Here is a 21,650-nt window from a genome sequence, read left to right on the forward strand (position 1 = left end):
ATAATATTAAAATTACGAAATCTTAAGATTAAAAAATATCCTGATTAAAATTTATTAAACAAAATTCAAAATTGCTTTAAAAATATTATTAATAATTATAATAAATAATAATATTCATATAAATAATTATTTTAATAAATTAATTAAACAGTAATAATATTAAAGTTAAAAAAATTTAATTGATTTATTTAATTTATATTTGATTTAAAAAATTCAAAATTTTCTTAAGAATTTTATTTATTATTTTAATAAAAAATAATATAATAATAATTTTAATAAATTTGATAAAAATAATATTAAAATTACATAAATTGAAGATTAAAATATGTGCTAATTGAGATTTATTTAAAAAATTCGAAATTATCTAAAATATTTTATTAATAATTTTAATAAAAAATAAAATAATAATAATTTTAATAAATTAAATAGAAACAATATTAAAATTAAAAAAATATTAAGTATAAAGAAATGTGCTAATTAAAATTTATTTAAAAAATTCAAAATTGTCTTAGGAATTTTATTAATAATTTAAATAAAAAATAATATAATAACAATTTTAACAAATTTAATAAAAATAATATTAATATTACAAAAATTGGCGATTAAGAAATGTGCTAATTGAGATTTATTTAAAAAAATTCGAAATTGTCTTAAGATTAATAATTTTAATAAAAAATAATATAATAATAATTTTAATAATATTATATTTATATTATTAGAAATAATATTAAAATTACAAAAATTGAAGATTAAGTAATGTGCTAATTGAAATTTATTTAAAAAATTCATAATTGTCTTAAAAATTTTATTAATAATTTTAATAAAAAATAAAATAATAATAATTTTAATAAATTTGATAAAAATAATATTAAAGTTACAAAAATTGAAGATTAAAAAATGTACTAATTGAACTTAATTTAAAAAATTCAAAATTATCTTAGGAATTTTATTAATAATTTTAATAAAAAATAATATAATAACAATTTTAACAAATTTAATAAAAATAATATTAATATTACAAAAATTGGCGATTAAGAAATGTGCTAATTGAGATTTATTTAAAAAAATTCGAAATTGTCTTAAGAATATTATTAATAATTTTAATAAAAAATAATATAATAATAATTTTAATAAATTTATTAGAAATAATATTAAAATTACAAAAATTGAAGATTAAGAAATATGCCAATTGAAATTTATTTAAAAAATTCAAAATTGTCTTAAAAGTTTTATTAATAATTTTAATAAAAAATTATATAATAATAATTTTAATAAATTTAATAGAAATAATATTAAAGTTACAAAAATTGAAGATTAAGGAATGTACTAATTGAAATTAATTTAAAAAATTCAAAATTATCTTAGCAATTTTATTAATAATTATAAATAATATTAAACTTACAAAAATTAAATTTAAGAAATATGCTAATTGAAATTTATATAAAAAATTCAATAGTGTCTTAATAATTTTAATAAAAAAATATATAATAATAATTTTAATAAATTAAATAGTAATAATTTTAATGATTTGGATAGAAATAATATTAAAATTAAAAAAACTGATTAATAAATTTTTTATTTGAAATTTATTTAAAAAATTAATGATTTTATTAATAAATTTTACAATATAATAATTACAAAATCTGAAAATTAATCAACCAATCAATTTTTGATTAAAATTTATTAAAAAAACCAAATCTTCATGAACATTACTAAAAAATTTTATAATTAATAATCAATCATATAAATAATAATTTTAATAAATTTAGTAATAATTAATTAAATTTACAAAAACAAATGTAGAAGTTTATTGAAAAGAAAAGAAGCAATAATAATTTAAATGGATAATAAAATAAAATTAATAAAAGATTTTTTGGATGTTCTGAATATTTCTCGTTGTTTAGACAATTGTGCGTCAGCCTGGGCTGAAAAGATCTGTGTAACCGGACCAAAATTACCATAAACCGACGCGAGTACGTCACCTGTATTCCAAATCGAATATCTATATACCGCCCAAACGTCGAAACGCGACCAAAATAAATAATTAAATAAAACGTTCGAACACCATAGCACGAAGACCGCTTGTTTAAACTTTAATAATTACAACATGTTACGTGTCCGAATTTGGAGCGTGCGTTTTACGGATTACACGGTTTAGTTTCGCGATTCACACACACACACACATGAAAAGTACATTTCGTTTATTCATACGTATACGTTCCTTGTTAGTGCATTGTGCACTTTGGTCTTTAGTTTTTATTCACATGGTGAACAGTTAGGGGACTGAAATAATGGATCAATGTGGATCTTTGTATTCTATATTAAATAGATTATATTATAACAACATATTTTTGATAAGTTTATCAATGAATAAAATTATCCCAAGATTTTTTTGTCTGTCCTAATCGTTCATTTCTTCTTTTATTCACATACTATATCCAATTTTTAATAAATTATTATATGACAATATAATTTTGATATATTTAACAATGAATAAAACATTCCCAAGATGTGTTTTTCAGTCCCAATGGTGCATTGGGCACTTTATCCACATGACACAACTGTTATGGAACTAAAATAATAGTTCAATGTTGATTCTTTTATCATTTTATATTCCATTTTTGATAGATTATTTTAAAATAATATATTTTTGATATGGTCATCCATGAATAAAATATTCCCAAGATGTGTTTATCAGTCCCAATCGTGCATTGAGACGTATTTTTTTCATTTATTCACATTTTATATTCTATTATTAATAAATTATTTTATAATAATATATCTTTAAGTATATTTCTCAATGAATAAAATATTCCCAAGATGTGTTTATCAGTCCCAATCGTGCATTGAGACGTATTTTTTTCATTTATTCACATTTTATATTCTATTATTAATAAATTATTTTATAATAATATATCTTTAAGTATATTTCTCAATGAATAAAATATTCCCAAGATGTGTTTATCAGTCCCAATCGTCCACTGGGTACATGGTGAACAGTTTTGAAATTATTAAAACAGTCGATTCTTTTACTATTATTAATAATTTTTTTTATAATAATGTATCTTTAGTATATTTATCAATGAATAAAATATTCCCAAGATGTGTTTATCAGTCCCAATCGTCCACTGAGCACATGGTAAACAGTTTTGGAACTAAAACAGTCGATTCTTTTACCATTTCTATTGTAGTTTTATAAATTATAATAAAATAATTTATATTTGATAAGTTTATTAGGGAGTAAAACTTTCCCAAGATGTGTTTATCAGTTCTAAACGTGCATTGGGCCCACTTTATTATTTTTTTTTTATTCACTGATGAACAGTTCTTTATGATTGATAAGTTTATCAATGAACGAAACATCTTGGGTGGTTTTCAAAAGTCCCCAAGTAGCTTTTTATCAACCCCAATTGTAAAATTCTTCTGTCTGGAGTTTGTCGCAAACAATTTGTTGTATCACGATAACTAATTACTGGTTCAAGGTGGCCAAATTAATGGTATCTAATTAGATAATGTCCCCGCCAAACCAGCCAGCCAGAAACTTATCAATATCACCATTTAATTGTTCCAGCCAGTTTAGTAACGAACATTTTTTTCTCGAGCAAAGTTAACTGTAAAACCAAAACATTAGATGGTAAATCCATAAAATCGCATGGGAATTGTAATTGGCTGCGTTCTTTATTTTTTTTTTTTCGTGCCGGACGTTTATTGGGTTGTTAAACTTGGTTGACACAGAAAACGTGTCTCGAATTCAAGTGTTCCTTTACATAAACATTTTAATTACATTTTGTAAGCGCCAATTTACATATGAACTTTGCATGGATTTACTTGCGGCTCAAACTTCGCTTGAAAATTTTATCTCGTTCGTGTTTGAACACAACGAAGTGCCCGGGTACCGTAACACGTTCTCGGATGTTAACAATAATTCTGGACAATGGTGAGTTTTTGTAAATGGTCTAAAGTTAATTTCAATTTTTTTTACTTGGAAGCTACTAAATAATTAAATTGTGTAAAGTCTCAAAAATCTTCTGTTAGTCTTAAATTTCATTTTTTGATTTGATTTGATTAAGTTACTAACTATATTTAAGATTGAATTAAGCAAATTCTTAAAAGTGTTTTGTTAAATTTGAGGTCTTAGAATCCATTTTTTAAGAATATTTTAATATTATTTAATTAATCTACAACATTTTATTGCACTATGTCCAGTTATTAAGTTACTAAGAATATTTAATAATAAATTATGACAGTTTTTAACACACAATCATTGTGTTTGTCAAGTTTAAATTTATATACCAGTTTTAGAAGTTCCTCTAATATTTTTCTTATAATATTCTATGCATTTATAGTATTTGATTAAGTTACTAACTATATTTAAATTTGAATTAAGTAAATTCTTAAAAGTATTTTGTTATATTTGAGGTCTTTTAATCCATTTTTTAAGAATATTTTAATATTATTTAATTGATATAACATTTTATTGTACTATTTCTATTTATTAAGTTACTAATAATATTTAAGAACAAATTATGACAGTTTTTAACATACAATCATTGTGCTTGTCAAGTTTAAATTTATGGGCCAGTTTTAGGTTCCTCTAATATTTTTCTTATAATGTTCTATGCATTTATAATATTTGATTAAGTTACTAACTATATTTAAGATTGAATTAAGTAAAATCTTAAAAGTGTTTTGTTAAATTTGAGGTCTTATAATCCATTTTTAAGAATATTTTAATATTATTTAATTAATCTATTACATTTTATTGTACTATTTCTATTTATTAAGTTACTAATAATATTTAAGAACAAATTATGACAGTTTTTAACAAACAATAATTGTGTTTGTCAAGTTTAAATTTATGTGCCAGGTTCAAAGGTTCTTCTAATATTTTTCTTATAACATTTTATGCATTTATAGTATTTGATTAAGTTACTAACTATGTTTAAGTTTGAATTAAGTAAATTTTTGAAAGTGTTTTGTTAAATTTGAGGTCTTATAATCCATTTTTAAGAATATTTTAATATTATTTAATTAATCTATAACATTTTATTGTACTACTTGTATTTATTAAGTTACTAATAATATTTAAGAAGAAATAACGACAGTTTTTAACATGCAATCATTGTGTTTGTCAAGTTTAAATTTATGTGCCAGTTTTAGAGGTTCCTCTAATACTTTTCTTATAATATTCTACGCATTTATAGTATTTGATTAAGTTACTAACTATATTTAAGATTGAATTAAGCAAATTCTTAAAAGTGTTTTGTTAAATTTGAGGTCTTATAATCCATTTTTAAGAATATTTTAATATTATTTAATTAATCTATAACATTTTATTGTACTATTTCTATTTATTAAGTTACTAATAATTTTTAAGAACAAATTATGACAGTTTTTAACAAACAATAATTGTGTTTGTCAAGTTTAAATTTATGTGCCAGGTTCAAAGGTTCTTCTAATATTTTTCTTATAACATTTTATGCATTTATAGTATTTGATTAAGTTACTAACTATATTTAAGATTAAATTAAGTAAATTCTTAAAAGTGTTTTTGTTAAATTTGAGGTCTTATAATTTAAGACTATTTTAATATTATTTAATTAATCTGTAACATTTTATTGTACTATTTCTATTTATTAAGTTACTAATAATATTTAAAAACAAATTATGACAGTTTTAATAAGTTTAAATTTATGTGCTAGTTTTAGAGGTTCCTCTAATATTTTTCTTATAATATTCTATGCACTTATAGTATTTAATTAAGTTACTAATTATATTTAAGATTGAATTAAGTAAAATCTTAAAAGTGTTTTGTTAAATTTGAGGTCTTATAATCCATTTTTAAGAATATTTTAATATTATTTAATTAATCTATAACATTTAATTTTACTATTTCTATGTATTAAGTTACTAATAATATTTATGAACAAATTATTACAGTTTTTAACATACAATCATTGTGTTTATCAAGTTTAAATTTAGGTGTCAGTTTTAGAGGTTCCTCTAATATTTTTCTTTTAATATTCTATGCATTTATAGTATTTATTATTAAGTTACTAACTATATTTAAGTTTGAATTAAGTAAATTTTTAAAAATGTTTTGTTAAATTTGAGGTCTTATAATCCATTTTTAAGAATATTTTAATATTATTTAATTAATCTATAACATTTAATTTTACTATTTCTATGTATTAAGTTACTAATAATATTTATGAACAAATTATTACAGTTTTTAACATACAATCATTGTGTTTATCAAGTTTAAATTTAGGTGTCAGTTTTAGAGGTTCCTCTAATATTTTTCTTTTAATATTCTATGCATTTATAGTATTTATTATTAAGTTACTAACTATATTTAAGTTTGAATTAAGTAAATTTTTAAAAATGTTTTGTTAAATTTGAGGTCTTATAATCCATTTTAAGAATATTTTAATATTATTTAATTAATCTATAACATTTTATTGTACTATTTGTATTTATTAAGTTACTAATAATATTTAAGAAGAAATAACGACAGTTTTTAACATGCAATCATTGTGTTTGTCAAGTTTAAATTTATGTGCCAGTTTTAGAGGTTCCTTTAATATTTTTCTTACAATAGTCTATGCATTGATAGTATTTGATTAAGTTACTAACTATATTTAAGATTGAATTAAGTAAATTCTTAAAAGTGTTTTGCTAAATTTGAGCCATTTTTAAAGAATATTTTAATATTATTTAATTAATCTATAACATTTTATTGTACTATTTCTATTTATTAAGTTACTAATAATATTTAAATTATGTAAATTCTTAAAAGTTTTAAGATTCATTATCTGAATCAATTTTAATAATATAATTGGATGTTTGTAACATATTGTTCACCATTTCTATTTATTAAGTTGCTAACAATTATTATATTTAAGACACAATGGATAATTTCTTTGTTGGAGTTGGATTAATTTAATTCCACGAGACCGAGAATCAAATGTTAAATGCGGAACAACAAATGTCCGCGTTTTTGTCCGCTACCGTTCCGAGTCTCAGCCTATTTCCTTCGAGTTTACTAGACCATTTCCAACCATAATACCATGACCAGTCTTCGAAACGTATTATTAGGTGTCAGGAATTTTTGTCGTTGCACATGCACTTTAATCATCACAATCACAGTTTAATATCATATAATAACACAATAAATATAAAAAATGGCCACGTTTAACGACAGGAAAGTTTTCGAAGTGGGAATTCTGTAAAAATCCCATTAATAAAATAGTAAAAGACACGTTAAGTATAAATTAATGTCATCTGCGACCATTAAAAGAATAATAATGTTATTAATGTTGTTTTCGTTGCAGATTTCGTCCATTTTTCCACACACAATAGGTAAGGATCATAAATCACGCGTTAATATTATCCGACTGCGCAATTTAAGTAAGATCTATCCATAACTCACGCCCAACAATAAACACCTGACCACGTTCGAATTTAATACTTCCTTATAAATAACATCGTTGCGGAGCACCATTAAATCGCACTTGGATCTTTAATCGTCGCGCCGGCGATTTATTGAAACGGCCACGGCTCTGGCCAGTGCCTTTCTGTGATGCTATCGGTTTCTGGAATCAACTTTTACAGAAAATTTTATGAACATTACGAAATTATTTACTATTATTACAGTTTTATGATTTTTAGTAACTGTGGAATTTTCTACCTCATAAATTATTGTTACCTTAAGAACAATATTTTTTTTTACATTTTGTTGATAAAACTTAGTTTATTTATTTTATTTTTAACGTTAATTTTAGCAGTGTTTTCATCTAAACAACTTATATTTTAAAAATAATTCTCATAAGGTTATTACTAATTATTATATTAAAATATTTTTACATTAAACAATTTTATTTATCTTAAATAATTCAAAATTTTCTAAAACTATTGCGACTTTATCCAATTTTAAATTCTAATTCTAACCATAATAATTTTTGAATTTTAATTTTAATAATTTTAAAATTTGTAATCACTTTTGTAATTTTTGTTAATTTTATTATTTTTAAAATTTAATTTTTTTAATTATATTTTAATAATTTTAATAATTTTAATAATTTTAATAATTTTAATAATTTTAATAATTTTAATAATTTTAATAATTTTAATAATTTTAATAATTTTAATAATTTTAATAGTTTTAATAGTTTTAATAATTTTAATAATTGTAATAATTTTAATAATTTTATAAATTTTAATAATTTTAATAATTTTAATAATTTTAATAATTTTAATAATTTTAATAATTTTAATAATTTTAATAATTTTAATAATTTTAATAATTTTAATAATTTTAATAATTTTAATAATTTTAATAATTTTAATAATTTTAATAATTTTATAATTTTAATAGTTTTAATAATTTTAATGATTAATTTCTTATAATTTTTATATTTCTTGTAATTTTTAATTTTCTTAAATTTTTATAATTATTGTGATTTTTATAATTTTGATAATTTATAACATTTATAAATTTTATAATTACTTGAGAAAAGCCAGGAAAAACTTGCACATTTTATAATTTTTATGATTTTTATATTTTTTTTTAATTTTTATAATTTTCATTTTTATAATTTCTCTAATTTTTCCAATTTTTCAAATCTTTACAATTAGTCTAATTTTTCAAATATTTCTAATGTTTCTAATTTATTTTTCTAATTTTCTCAAATTTTTCAAATTTTTAATAAATTTGAAATTTTTTAACAATTTGAAAATTTTCAAAATTTTTCAGATTCTTATTTTTTAATTTTTTTAATTTTTCAAAGTCTTTAATTTATCAAATTTTTCTAATTTTTAAAAAATGTGAAATTTTAAAATTTTGAAAATATTCAAATTTTTTCAATTATTCTAATTTTTCAAATTTTTCTGATGTTTTAAATTTTTCAAAAATTTTTTCATTTTATAAATTTTTCAAATTATTCAAATTTCTCTAATTTTTCAAATTTCTCTAATTTTTTAATTCGTCTAATTTTTTTCAAATTTACCAAATTTTTAATATTATTCTAATTTTTCTAATTTTTTTAATTCTTCTAATTTTTAAAAATTTTCAAATTTTCCAAATTTTTCAAATTCCTCTAATGTTTCTATTTTTTTTTAATTTTTAAAATTTCTCTAATTTTTTTAATTCTAATTTTTTTCAAATTTTTCAAATTTTCCAAATTTTTAAAATTATTCAAATTCTCTAAATTATTCAAATTTTTCATATTATTCCAATTTTTCTAATTTTTTTTAATTTTCAATTTTTTCAAAATTTTCAAATTTTTCAAATTTCTCAAATTTTTAAAATTCCTCTAATTTTTCTAATTTTTAAAAAATAACTTCAAAAATTTGAAAATATTTAAAATTTTGAAACCTTTCAATTTTTTCAATTATTCTAATTTTTTAAAATTTTATGATTTTTTTAATATTTTAAAAATTTCAAAATTTTTCTCTCTAATTTTTTTAAAATTTTTAAGATTATTCAAATTTTCTAAAATATTCTAATTTTTTATTATAAATTTTTATAACTTTTATATTTTTTATAATTTTTTTAATTATTGCAACGGTAAGCAATTTTAAAAATAAATAATTTTGCATTTACAATTATTTTGAGACATATACTCAGTTAAAAATATTTTCCAATTCGTATCTTTTCAATTTTAAAATATTTAATAACTCCATTAAATTTAAATGTTAATAAATTACTAAATCAATGTTTTAGTTCAGGTTAGTATAACAAGATGCGTTATTAAATTGCTGACTACAACGTTCATTCATTCATTCCAGAGTCTTGAATCGAGACTAGTTTAGTTGAGTACGATTTTTCATCAATTTATTTACAGGATACATTCTCCGATAAATTGCGCACTGTGCACATCGAAACAACATTTTATTCAACCACACCGCAAAATAAACCGAACATTCTAACGCACAACTGCGCAGAAATCGATCCGATCGTATCAAATGCCACGGGACTGGTTTCACCTAAATCATTCCTCGACATTATTTCGTTGTTATTTATGTTTATTATTATTATTATTATTTTTCTCTCAACATCCGTCCAGTTTGTTCGTCTAATTCGGCGCAGAAATACCACTCGTCCGGTTTGCATGTAATTGTTTACGAGTAAACAAACTGAGCAATGGGTTTTCTCTCTGCCACACACGTACGTGTACAATACAGGTGGATGGGTCGTTAACAATGGGTTATGCAATGTTCTGTTATTTGGTGCGTTCGCGTTCCATCGACGGTCTGGTTAATGTGGGAGAGGCCGTTAATAACGTGCTTAGTTCTTTCTAGTCTGAACTCGTGCAAATGCATAAAGTACGGCCGCACCGTTTTTAAAGATATATACAAACCAGGGCACAATCAGCAAAAGGACAAATTGTTGAAAATTAGTTTAAACTTATAAAATCGTCCCTCATAAATATGTATTTTTAAAATTTTCTTAACACAATACTTTAATTATCTCTTAATGAATTAATTTGAATATTTTTTGCTTTTATAGGCTATAAAATTGTAATTAATTTGATTAATTGGATCATTTCTTATAGTGCTAAATGTTGCGACAAATTTATATGACACAGATTTTATAATAGTTTTAACGAATTACATAATTTCAAGAATATCATGAATTTAATCAATTTTTTGAATCGCTATAATTTTACAAATCAATTTTAAATATGTTGTTTATATGAATTATATGATTTAATTTTTGTAATATTAGTAATATTTATTACTAATTACTTTGATTACTATTTAATATAAAAATTTTTTAAAAACTAAAAATAATAGTAACCAAACCAAATAATATTTATAAAAATTATAAAACCTAATTATAAAAATTGTAAAAATTATAAAAATGATGAAAATAATAAAAATTATAAAAAATATAAAAATTATAAAAATTATAAAAATTATAAAAATTATAAAAATTATAAAAATTATAAAAATTATAAAAATTATAAAAATTATAAAAATTATAAAAATTATAAAAATTATAAAAATTATAAAAAAATAAAAATTATAAAAATTATAAAAATTATAAAAATTATAAAAATTATAAAAATTATAAAAATTATAAAAATTATAAAAATTATAAAAATTATAAAAATTATAAAAATTATAAAAATTATAAAAATTATAAAAATTATAAAAATTATAAAAATTATAAAAATTATAAAAATTATAAAAATTATAAAAATTATAAAAATTATAAAATTTATGCAATTTATACAATGAAAATTATGAAAATTATGAAAATTATGAAAATTATGAAAATTATGAAAATTATGAAAATTATGAAAATTATGAAAATTATGAAAATTATGAAAATTATGAAAATTATGAAAATTATGGAAATTATGAAAATTATGAAAATTACAAAAAATTATAAAAATTGGAAAAAAATAGAAAAATTAGAAAATTTACAAAAAAAAATTAAATGAAATTATTGAAATTAAACTTTAAACTTTATAAAAATTATACAAAAATAAAAATTATAAAAATTATAAAAATTATAAAAATTATAAAAATTATAAAAATTATAAAAATTATAAAAATTATAAAAATTATAAAAATTATAAAAATTATAAAAATTATAAAAATTATAAAAATTATAAAAATTATAAAAATTATAAAAATTATAAAAATTATAAAAATTATAAAAATTATAAAAATTATAAAAATTATAAAAATTATAAAAATTATAAAAATTATAAAAATTATAAAAATTATAAAAATTATAAAAATTATAAAAATTATAAAATTTATGCAATTTATACAATGAAAATTATGAAAATTATGAAAATTATGAAAATTATGAAAATTATGAAAATTATGAAAATTATGAAAATTATGAAAATTATGAAAATTATGAAAATTATGAAAATTATGAAAATTATGAAAATTATGAAAATTATGAAAATTATGAAAATTATGAAAATTATGAAAATTATGAAAATTATGAAAATTATGAAAATTATGGAAATTATGAAAATTATGAAAATTACAAAAAATTATAAAAATTGGAAAAAAATAGAAAAATTAGAAAATTTACAAAAAAAATTAAATGAAATTATTGAAATTAAACTTTAAACTTTATAAAAATTATAAAAAAATAAAAATTATAAAAATTATAAAAATTATAAAAATTATAAAAATTATAAAAATTATAAAAATTATAAAAATTATAAAAATTATAAAAATTATAAAAATTATAAAAATTATAAAAATTATAAAAATTATAAAAATTATAAAAATTATAAAAATTATAAAATTTATGCAATTTATACAATGAAAATTATGAAAATTATGAAAATTATGAAAATTATGAAAATTATGAAAATTATGAAAATTATGAAAATTATGAAAATTATGAAAATTATGAAAATTATGAAAATTATGAAAATTATGAAAATTATGAAAATTATGAAAATTATGAAAATTATGAAAATTATGGAAATTATGAAAATTATGAAAATTACAAAAAATTATAAAAATTGGAAAAAAATAGAAAAATTAGAAAATTTACAAAAAAAATTAAATGAAATTATTGAAATTAAACTTTAAACATTAAATAATTATTTTAAAAATTGTATAATTTATTAAATTTTTCAATTCTTATTAAATTAATTAACTGCTTTTTGTACAAAATTTATTAATGTCAAATTTTTTTTATATTTCCGAAACTTTTACTATTATTATTAAATTTATCTAGTTTTTTTCAAGTTTAATAAGACAACAATTTTACTAACAACAAATAAAAAAAAGTAAGAATGGAAATTTAACCATTAATTAAAACTAAAAATTCAAACAATTTACGAGACGAAAATAAAAAAGAGAAACCAGAAAATTACCATTTTAATCACATTAACTCCACTAATTTATGAGTTTATTTTTACACATTCATAATTTTCTTAATTGCACCGAAGATTTAAAAAACCATTTTAATTATTTCAACAAACTAAACAATTTTTACTGAAGTATTAGAGAAATTTAAATTTTAATATCATAATTCTAAAGGTTTAAAATATTTTTTACATCTATAAATTGTGTTTGTGTATCAATATATATATAAATATTTAATTATTTAAATTAATGTAAAATTCTTTTCATATCACAAACTACTATTATTTTAATTCGAAACTTTTACTACGTTTTAAATTACTGTTTTACGATGAATTGCGGCCGATTACACGAAAATAAAAATAGTTTTGTTGAATTAAAAAGGCCTTTCTCCATTGAGAACGATTTTCCCGACACGTTGCGCAATCCAATTACCAATCCTAGATAAGATCAACTCGGATGTCCCACGCTAAAAAATCGCATCGGCCGATCCCAATTAAAATTTTACCCACTTTCTATCCTCCGAACGTTTTTCCCAAAATTAACAGCCGTAAAATTTCACTTTCAACCGTCGTCGCATCGCCAAATCGACTAATTAACGTAATAACCCGTCATTAGATCCGAACGGGGCGATGAGGCGGCGTCGAAATTATTAATTTTTACGGGACGTTCGAATGTGCAACGCAATGTGTCGGTGCGGTGAAAGTGAAATGCGGCAATTGTTTTATTTATCTGTCGCCTCCGTAAATCGGCTTTGTTTTCACATATTTGGAATGAAAACGGCGAGAAAATCTGTCGCCTCCCGACTCAAAACGGACGCGGAGCACGTTTCTAAACGGTTATAATGTCTCCTAATGGTTTATGGCCAATCAACGATCAATGATACTTCTTTTTTTGCTCCAATGAAAGTAACCGATTTCACGTGGGAACTAACCTGTCAGTCGATTAAATGATTAATGTGAAATTGTTGCTATTGTTTTCCTTTTATTAGGTTTAAAGTGGTCGTATAATTTTTAAATGGTACATCATAATTGAAGACTTCATCAGCTTCTTAGACCAATGTTAATACTGTAATTTACTGAAGAATTGTGAACTTTCCAGTTTTCAGTTAATAACTGAAAAGTTTTCAACAGTTCAAATCTTTGTGGAAATTCAATTTATTCATTTTATGTGACTTTAACTTTGGTAATTATAGGACACCCTGTATATTTTTGTACATTTTAAGTGTTATATAATAGTTCTCAAGTTGTTAATTTTTTCCTATAAAATTTAACAAATTGTAAATGTAGAATATTGAAACATTGAAAGACATGACATTTTTTTAATATTTAAAGTTGTTATAGTTTTAATAATCTTATTTATTTATTTATTTATTATAATTTTTCTAGTTTTTAATCATCTTTAATAATTTTTAATAATTTCTAATAACTATTAATAATTTTTAATAATTTTAATGATTTTTAAGAATTTTTAATGATTTTCAATTATTTTTAATAATCTTAATTAGTTTCTAATGATTTTTAATAATTTGTAATATTATTTCATAATTTTTAATGGTTTTATTAACTTTTAATAATTTTAAGTAAATTTCAATAATTATTAGTAATTTTTATTAATTTTCAATAATTTTTAATAATTTTTAATAATTCTTAATAATCTTTAATATTAATTATTAATTTTTAATAACTTTTAATAATTTTTAGTAAATTTTAACAATTATTAGTAATTTTTATTAATTTTCAATAATTTTCAATCATTCTTAATAATCTTTAATATTAATTAATGATTTTTAATAACTTTTAATAATTTTTAAAAGCTTTAAAAAGTTTTTAATAACTTTTATATGTTTTTATAATTTTTATAATTTTTATAATTTTTATAAATTTTATAATTTTTATAATTTTTATAATTTTTATAATTTTTATAATTTGTATAATTTTTATAATTTTTATAATTTTTATAATTTTTATAATTTTTATAATTTTTATAATTTTTATAATTTTTATAATTTTTATAATTTTTATAATTTTTATAATTTTTATAATTTTTATAATTTTTATAATTTTTATAATTTTTATAATTTTTATAATTTTTATAATTTTTATAATTTTTATAATTTTTATAATTTTTATAATTTTTATAATTTTTATAATTTTTATAATTTTTATAATTTTTATAATTTTTATAATTTTTATAATTTTTATAATTTTTATAATTTTTATAATTTTTATAATTTTTATAATTTTTATAATTTTTATAATTTTTATAATTTTTATAATTTTTATAATTTTTATAATTTTTATAATTTTTATAATTTTTATAATTTTTATAATTTTTATAATTTTTATAATTTTTATAATTTTTATAATTTTTATAATTTTTATAATTTTTATAATTTTTATAATTTTTATAATTTTTATAATTTTTATAATTTTTATAATTTTTATAATTTTTATAATTTTTATAATTTTTATAATTTTTATAATTTTTATAATTTTTATAATTTTTATAATTTTTATAATTTTTATAATTTTTATAATTTTTATAATTTTTATAATTTTTATAATTTTTATAATTTTTATAATTTTTATAATTTTTATAATTTTTATAATTTTTATAATTTTTATAATTTTTATAATTTTTATAATTTTTATAATTTTTATAATTTTTATAATTTTTATAATTTTTATAATTTGTATAATTTTTATAATTTTTATAATTTTTACAATTTTTATAATTTTTATAATTTTTATAATTTTTATAATTTTTATAATTTTTATAATTTTTATAATTTTTATAATTTTTATAATTTTTATAATTTTTATACCTTTTATAATTTTTATAATATTTATAATCTTTGTATTTTTTATAATGTGTTTTTGAGTTGTGACTGACTGACTTAGGTTTGGAATTTTTAGAACTATTGTTTAAAAGATTCCATGTTGATTTTATAAAATTTCTCAACAAATTACTTAACAAACACTAAATCACATTAGGGAAACTTGAAACGTTAATAACTTCTTTCATTTTCAATGTAATAACCTGTATATTTTTACATATTTAATTAAGAAATTAAAAATCTTTCAATTAGAGCAACCATAAGCCAATTAATAATTTCAAAGATAGTCATTTCCCAAAGATTTTTAGTGGGTAATAAATGTGAAACACACTGTATATTTATCTCAAGTAAATCACCTTAAGTTTAAAATAGTATTCATTTTTGGGGTAGTTAAATCTTACAGAATAATTACCATTACTAATAAGAAAAATTGTGTCACTTTGAAACAGCTACGTCAAAAAAAATTCCGGTAATTTAGGCAGTGATTCACATCAATTAAAACCGTGTACCGGAAACCCATCTTCTGTACACCGTCAATTTTTCGTCTATTCCCCGAACCTTGAGACCCATTTGCACGTTGCACAACAACTGGAGGAAATGAATCATTGGCGAACAAAAAATGCGCATCTGTCTGAACGGTCAAGGAGCTCTTTAATTGGTTATCATTGCGGAAGTTGCGTTTCCCAACCCGGCGAATTATCCATCGGATCAGAAACTGCGGTTATGATTGTATATTATTTTTTTTTTTTACTTCTATTATTATTTTTGCACGTGTAGTTGGGGCAGATTCCGGCCGCAGATAAAAACCGTCTCGAGCCAGTTATCGCAATTTATCGGAGGGGGATTATTAGTTATGTTCCAGCGACGCCGGACCGTTATGAGGAAAACTTTTTGATTTACGGACCCTCAAATAAACGGCAAACGAGCGAAAAATCCATCATTATCTCCCGTTTAGATGTTAAATCGTAATTTGTATTAATTGGACAGGCGATAGTTTAATGCACTTTTAATTAATGCGTGTAGGAAGCGGGCTTAAGGAAACCGTAACGCCTTTTATAAACCTATCCTGTGTCGTAATTATCGTTGGGCAGAAAAAATTGCATCAATCAAATGAGCGATCGAAACAATAAAGCCGGGCGTGCGCACTGGACAGAGGGGGCGTGGCCCCGGTCCCAGTGTCGATTTCCATAAACTCTAGTCGGGCGAAAAAATGTTTTGAGATGTAGAAAAGTTGTGCGGCGCAAAAACCTGAACCGGTTCGTGCCGTCCCACATCACTTTTACCCGTAACGGTTACGGCGTTCGTTCTCATTTTAAGACTAAATCGCAATTTAGCTGAGTCTTCGATAAATTACGATTTTTGCCGGGAAAGTACGGTGGTAATGAATTATGGTGTGTGCATTTCCGTGTTTTGATTATTAATCAGAGTCTGGATGACCTTAAGTGCATTCGAATGGTAACATTCGTCTTGTCTTGATTAAAATGGAATAATGCAGATGTGATTTTATACCAATTATGTCTTTCCGGAGTAAAATGGCCGAGTACTGTACATATTAAAAGTGAAGTACTTCCAAAATTTTCACAGAAAGTGGTACTTACATATAAATATACATAAAATAAACACATATAAAATATTGTATTTGAAATATTAAGATTTAAAAATTAAAAAAAAATTATTTTAGTTAAACAAAAATATTAATTAAAATTAAATTAAAAATAATAATTAATTTAAATTTAAAAGGAATAAAATATTTAATTTAAAAATTAAAAAAGTAATAAAAAATTGGAATTTTTATAATTTCTATATTTTTTTATAATATATATATATATATATATATATATATATATATATATATATATATATATATATATATATATATATAAAATATATTATATATATATATATATATATATATATAAAATATATAATATATATATATATAAAAAAAATATTGTATTAAAAATGTAAAAATTAAAAAAAAAAATTATTTTAGTTAAAAATAAATATTAATTAAAATTAATTAAAATATTTAAATTAAATTAAAAAAATAATTAATTTAAATTTACAAGGAATAAAATATTTAGTTTAAAAATTAAAAGAAGTAAAAAATTGTATTTAAATTTACAATATTTGAAATATTAAGCTTAAAAAATTAAAAAGAATAATTAAAAATTAAAAAAAAAAAAAATAATTAAAAACCTTTAAATTTATAAAAAAATAATAATAAAATATTGTATTTAAAATTTCAAATATTATATAATAATAATTAATTAATCAATTAATATTTATTATTATTTAATTATATTATTAATATTAAATTTATTAAAATATTTAGTTTAAATTAAAAAAAAAATAATTTTTAATAATTTTTAATAATTTTTAATAATTTTTTAATATTTTTTAATAACTTTTAATAGTTTTTAACAATTTTTACTAAGCTTTAAAAAGTTTTTCATTTGAAATTAATGAAAAACATAAAAAGGTGTAATTTAAATTTTAAAAAATTAAAATATTTAATAATAATAACACTTTTTGTATCAAATACATTTTAATTTAAAAAAATATCCAGGAAACAAAAATTATTCTCCACTAGCCACATGGTCATATTGTTAATTAAACCATCTAATTTAACAACCAGTTAGTACATCATAATATTATGCTGAGAAACAACGATCAGGAAACGGTCGTGGCAGTGTTGATTTTAAAAATTAATTAGCCCGTCGCAATCGCCGGAGCAAATTATTATTAAAAACACGAGAGATCGCTTCCTAGTGTAGTAAGTAAACCCGTTGATTATTAAAATCTCGACTGATAAAAAGCATCATTGTTCGCCGGCAGACAGGAAGAGAGCTCGCAGGAATTTGTCGTCCCAACGATTCTCATGCCAATTAATCGCGAAGAGCGCTTTCACCGCAATTAAACGCAATTAACTAGCCAAAAATCAACCACTGCGCAGCCCCCAAAATAATCGAGGTGCGTGCGCACCTGGTGGGCGTGGCCTCGGTCCCGTTGCCAACTTGCACGTACCCAAAATAATTATCGACGGTGATCTGCTCCACGTACCTTTTTAATTAATTAATTCAATTTTCTGGAAAACAATTAAACCCGAAAATTAAACGTATCCGAGTATTACACGGTCTGTTTGGCCGGTCGGTGGAATGTAATTAGCCGATGCGGTGTGTGCAGGAAAAGCCGGCCTCCGTACTATTACATCTTACAAAAGTATGCGCAAATGAATCATAATTAATGAAACTATATTCATAACTGTAAGTTCACATTACAATTACGTAATATAATTTATTAATAATGGTAATAATTATAAAACAGTAACAGCATACCGGGGTATAACGTTTTTCCAACCAGCCATCGATATTCTATTAATATGGCAAGATGGATAATGGCGACCTTTAGAATCGGCCTAACAGTACAGCTGTTACGTAAAAAAGGTGATTTATAACGTTTGGCGGTGCATATTTAATTTAATTTAATGGAAACTGATATAAATTTAATTGTGCCACATGTTAAACAATTTACCAATCCAGTTATTCCATGTAAATTCAATTTAAATCAATGTCTGATGTTTGTTTCAGAATATGACCATCCAAAATGACGATAGCAGCTCTGTTACTTAGAGAGGAGTGTTCCACCTCCTTGTCCTCCATAGTGGAGAAGTCGCAGACGAAGAAGCCACCTTTCCTGGAGTACGACCTGATCCTGAACAACAACCACCTGGACCTGATCCTCACCTCCAACAACGAACGCATTCTGAAGTCCACATCAAGTGATGAAGGCTTCGAATCGGACATAGACAGTGTGTCGATAGTTTCTAGTGATGAAAGCTTCACGTCGGCCAACCTGCCCGAAGGTGGCGTCAAAAGTGAGGTCGACAGTGCCAATGGGTCGTCCAGCAGTGACTCAGACACCGACTCCAAAAACGACGAAGGCACCTTAACGAAAGCGAGTCAGAAACTAACTAACGCCGTCAAGGAAACCTATGATCTAGTCAAATGTATATGTTACACCGATGTCAAGTTCCCCGACATCCTGGTGTTCGTCATACAGAACGTCACCTACGTATTCAAGTTTAGTAATTTAAATAGCCTGCAGAACTTCTACACGAACTTCACCGCCCTGAAGGCGGTAGCCAACCAAAAAGTCTACAACAAAAACTTCCCGGCCAAGTTCAACCTGCTGCAACGCACCGACAACAACGGCGTCACCCACATAGAGATCACCAGAGAGTCGGGGGTTTATGCCCGAGATGAGGGCCCGAGCAGCATCATCAGCATCATAGCACCGGACAACCCTCACGACAAATCCAAACCGGACGACAAGTCGAAGAACCCGAACTCCCGCCAAAGGACTGAAAGCAAAATACTGGGTGCGGGCGACGGCACGCTAGTCAAAGAGCCGGAGCCCCAGGACGGCACGCTGAGGAAGGTGTGGAACTCGGCGGACGACCTGCTCGACTCCCCCAAGCGGCCGGAACGAAGGAAAAAGCCGAAGGGCAACGCCCCGCCGCCCCCCGTCCAACTCAACGACCAGAAGAGCGTCTACAGCGGACAGTTCGTCCGCGTCAACGTCAACTTCGACATACTGAAGGACGAGAAAAATCGGCTGATCATCAAAAGCGCCTGCGACGAGCCGCACCCCAGGAAGCTGCAGCACAAGCTGGCGGTGCCCAAGCCCAACTTCCTCAAAGCCAAGCCCGCGGTGCCGGAGGTGAGGAGGGAGACCAGCACCCTGAACCGGAACAGGCTGGTGGCCGAGACTAGCTGGACCAACTCCATGCCCAAGGCACTCAAGAAGCCACGGAGTAAGTCGGAGACGAGGCAGTTCACGCCCATGGCCTACAGATACATAGACACCACCCAGAACTACCCCCATTCCTACAGTCTGGCCCCCGTCACCTACTTCTCCCAGTCCACCGGTTACACGTCGGGTTTTTCCAGTTTGAAAACCGGAAGCTCGCACTTGAACAACAGGCTGTTCGGCCTCTCGTCCAAGCTCAAAGACTTCACCGGACACGAAGCGAAGCACGACGACAAGTGGAACGGGAACGAGGGTGGGAACGGTGGTAATTTGAAGAGTGTCATCAAAAAAGAGGACACCAAGAAGAAGAACGACAAGAAGGTGACGTTCAGCGCCTACACCACCGTGCAGGTGGTCTAAACCCTTCAACTACTAACCACGTTGGACATTTTTAGACCTCCTCAGTTTAAGAATCTCCAGCGTCTAAATTATGTTGTAATTTTTAAATCTACCCTAAACCAAATATCGTCTTGTTTTAATTTCATATTTTTACTTCTGAAAATATGAATTTTGCACACAATGTTAGCACCACATGAACCTGAGGACCTTTGAGTTGTCTTTTCATTTCAGCTGTAATTGTAAATGTATTTTTTATTATTTTCCTTGAATAATTTTAAGTAGATTTACTAATTATATCCATCATTCGACTAAGGTACCACCCAACTGAGGTCTGGTACCATTTTCTTGTATATTATTTTAGTTGTATATATTGTAACACTCTATTTTAATAAACGTGTATTATAAATCCCGGAGTTTCATTTAAAAATTAAGTAAGGTAAGTACCGTACTACTTCCTCGTCATTCAGGTTACAAGAATAATTCGGAGAATTTTACAAAAACGAAGATAAACGACAGGAAAATTATCATTTTATAGAGATATTATTTTTAGAACTGGACTTAACAACGAATAAAATGCTTCAATAATAAATTACGATCTATTATTTTACCATTACCAGAGAACGTGGACTTGATATTTGTTGAGATACGTTAATTACATCGCCAGAATGACTAATAAAGTGGCATTGCATGCGGACTATAAGCTGTTTTTATGCAGATGTCATTGTTCAAAGTTTGCATGTCTCGGACAGTTTTAATTTGTTCGAATATTATTATTCGCATTCCCATGAAAACGCCAGGTGAACAAGATGAG

At 22.8% G+C, this 21,650-nt stretch overlaps 1 protein-coding gene across 2 annotated transcripts in view; it reads left to right on the forward strand.

Moving 5' to 3' along the window:
- LOC109605539 (uncharacterized) overlaps positions 1 to 21,245 on the forward strand; it is a 47,703-nt gene extending 26,458 nt beyond the window's left edge. The window contains exons 2-3 of one of the 2 annotated variants that reach the window (XM_049968832.1): positions 7,335 to 7,362; positions 19,279 to 21,245. In XM_049968832.1, coding sequence (XP_049824789.1) covers positions 19,295 to 20,860 — 1,566 coding nt within the window. In that variant the 5' untranslated portion in view covers positions 7,335 to 7,362; positions 19,279 to 19,294 and the 3' untranslated portion in view covers positions 20,861 to 21,245. The remainder of the gene's footprint in view (positions 1 to 7,334; positions 7,363 to 19,278) is intronic. The other variant, XM_049968833.1, reaches the window with a different exon arrangement.
- Positions 21,246 to 21,650: the final 405 nt, after the last annotated feature.

The sequence above is a fragment of the Aethina tumida genome, chromosome 6 (genome assembly GCF_024364675.1).
Source record: "Aethina tumida isolate Nest 87 chromosome 6, icAetTumi1.1, whole genome shotgun sequence".
Classification (NCBI taxonomy): domain Eukaryota; kingdom Metazoa; phylum Arthropoda; class Insecta; order Coleoptera; family Nitidulidae; genus Aethina; species Aethina tumida.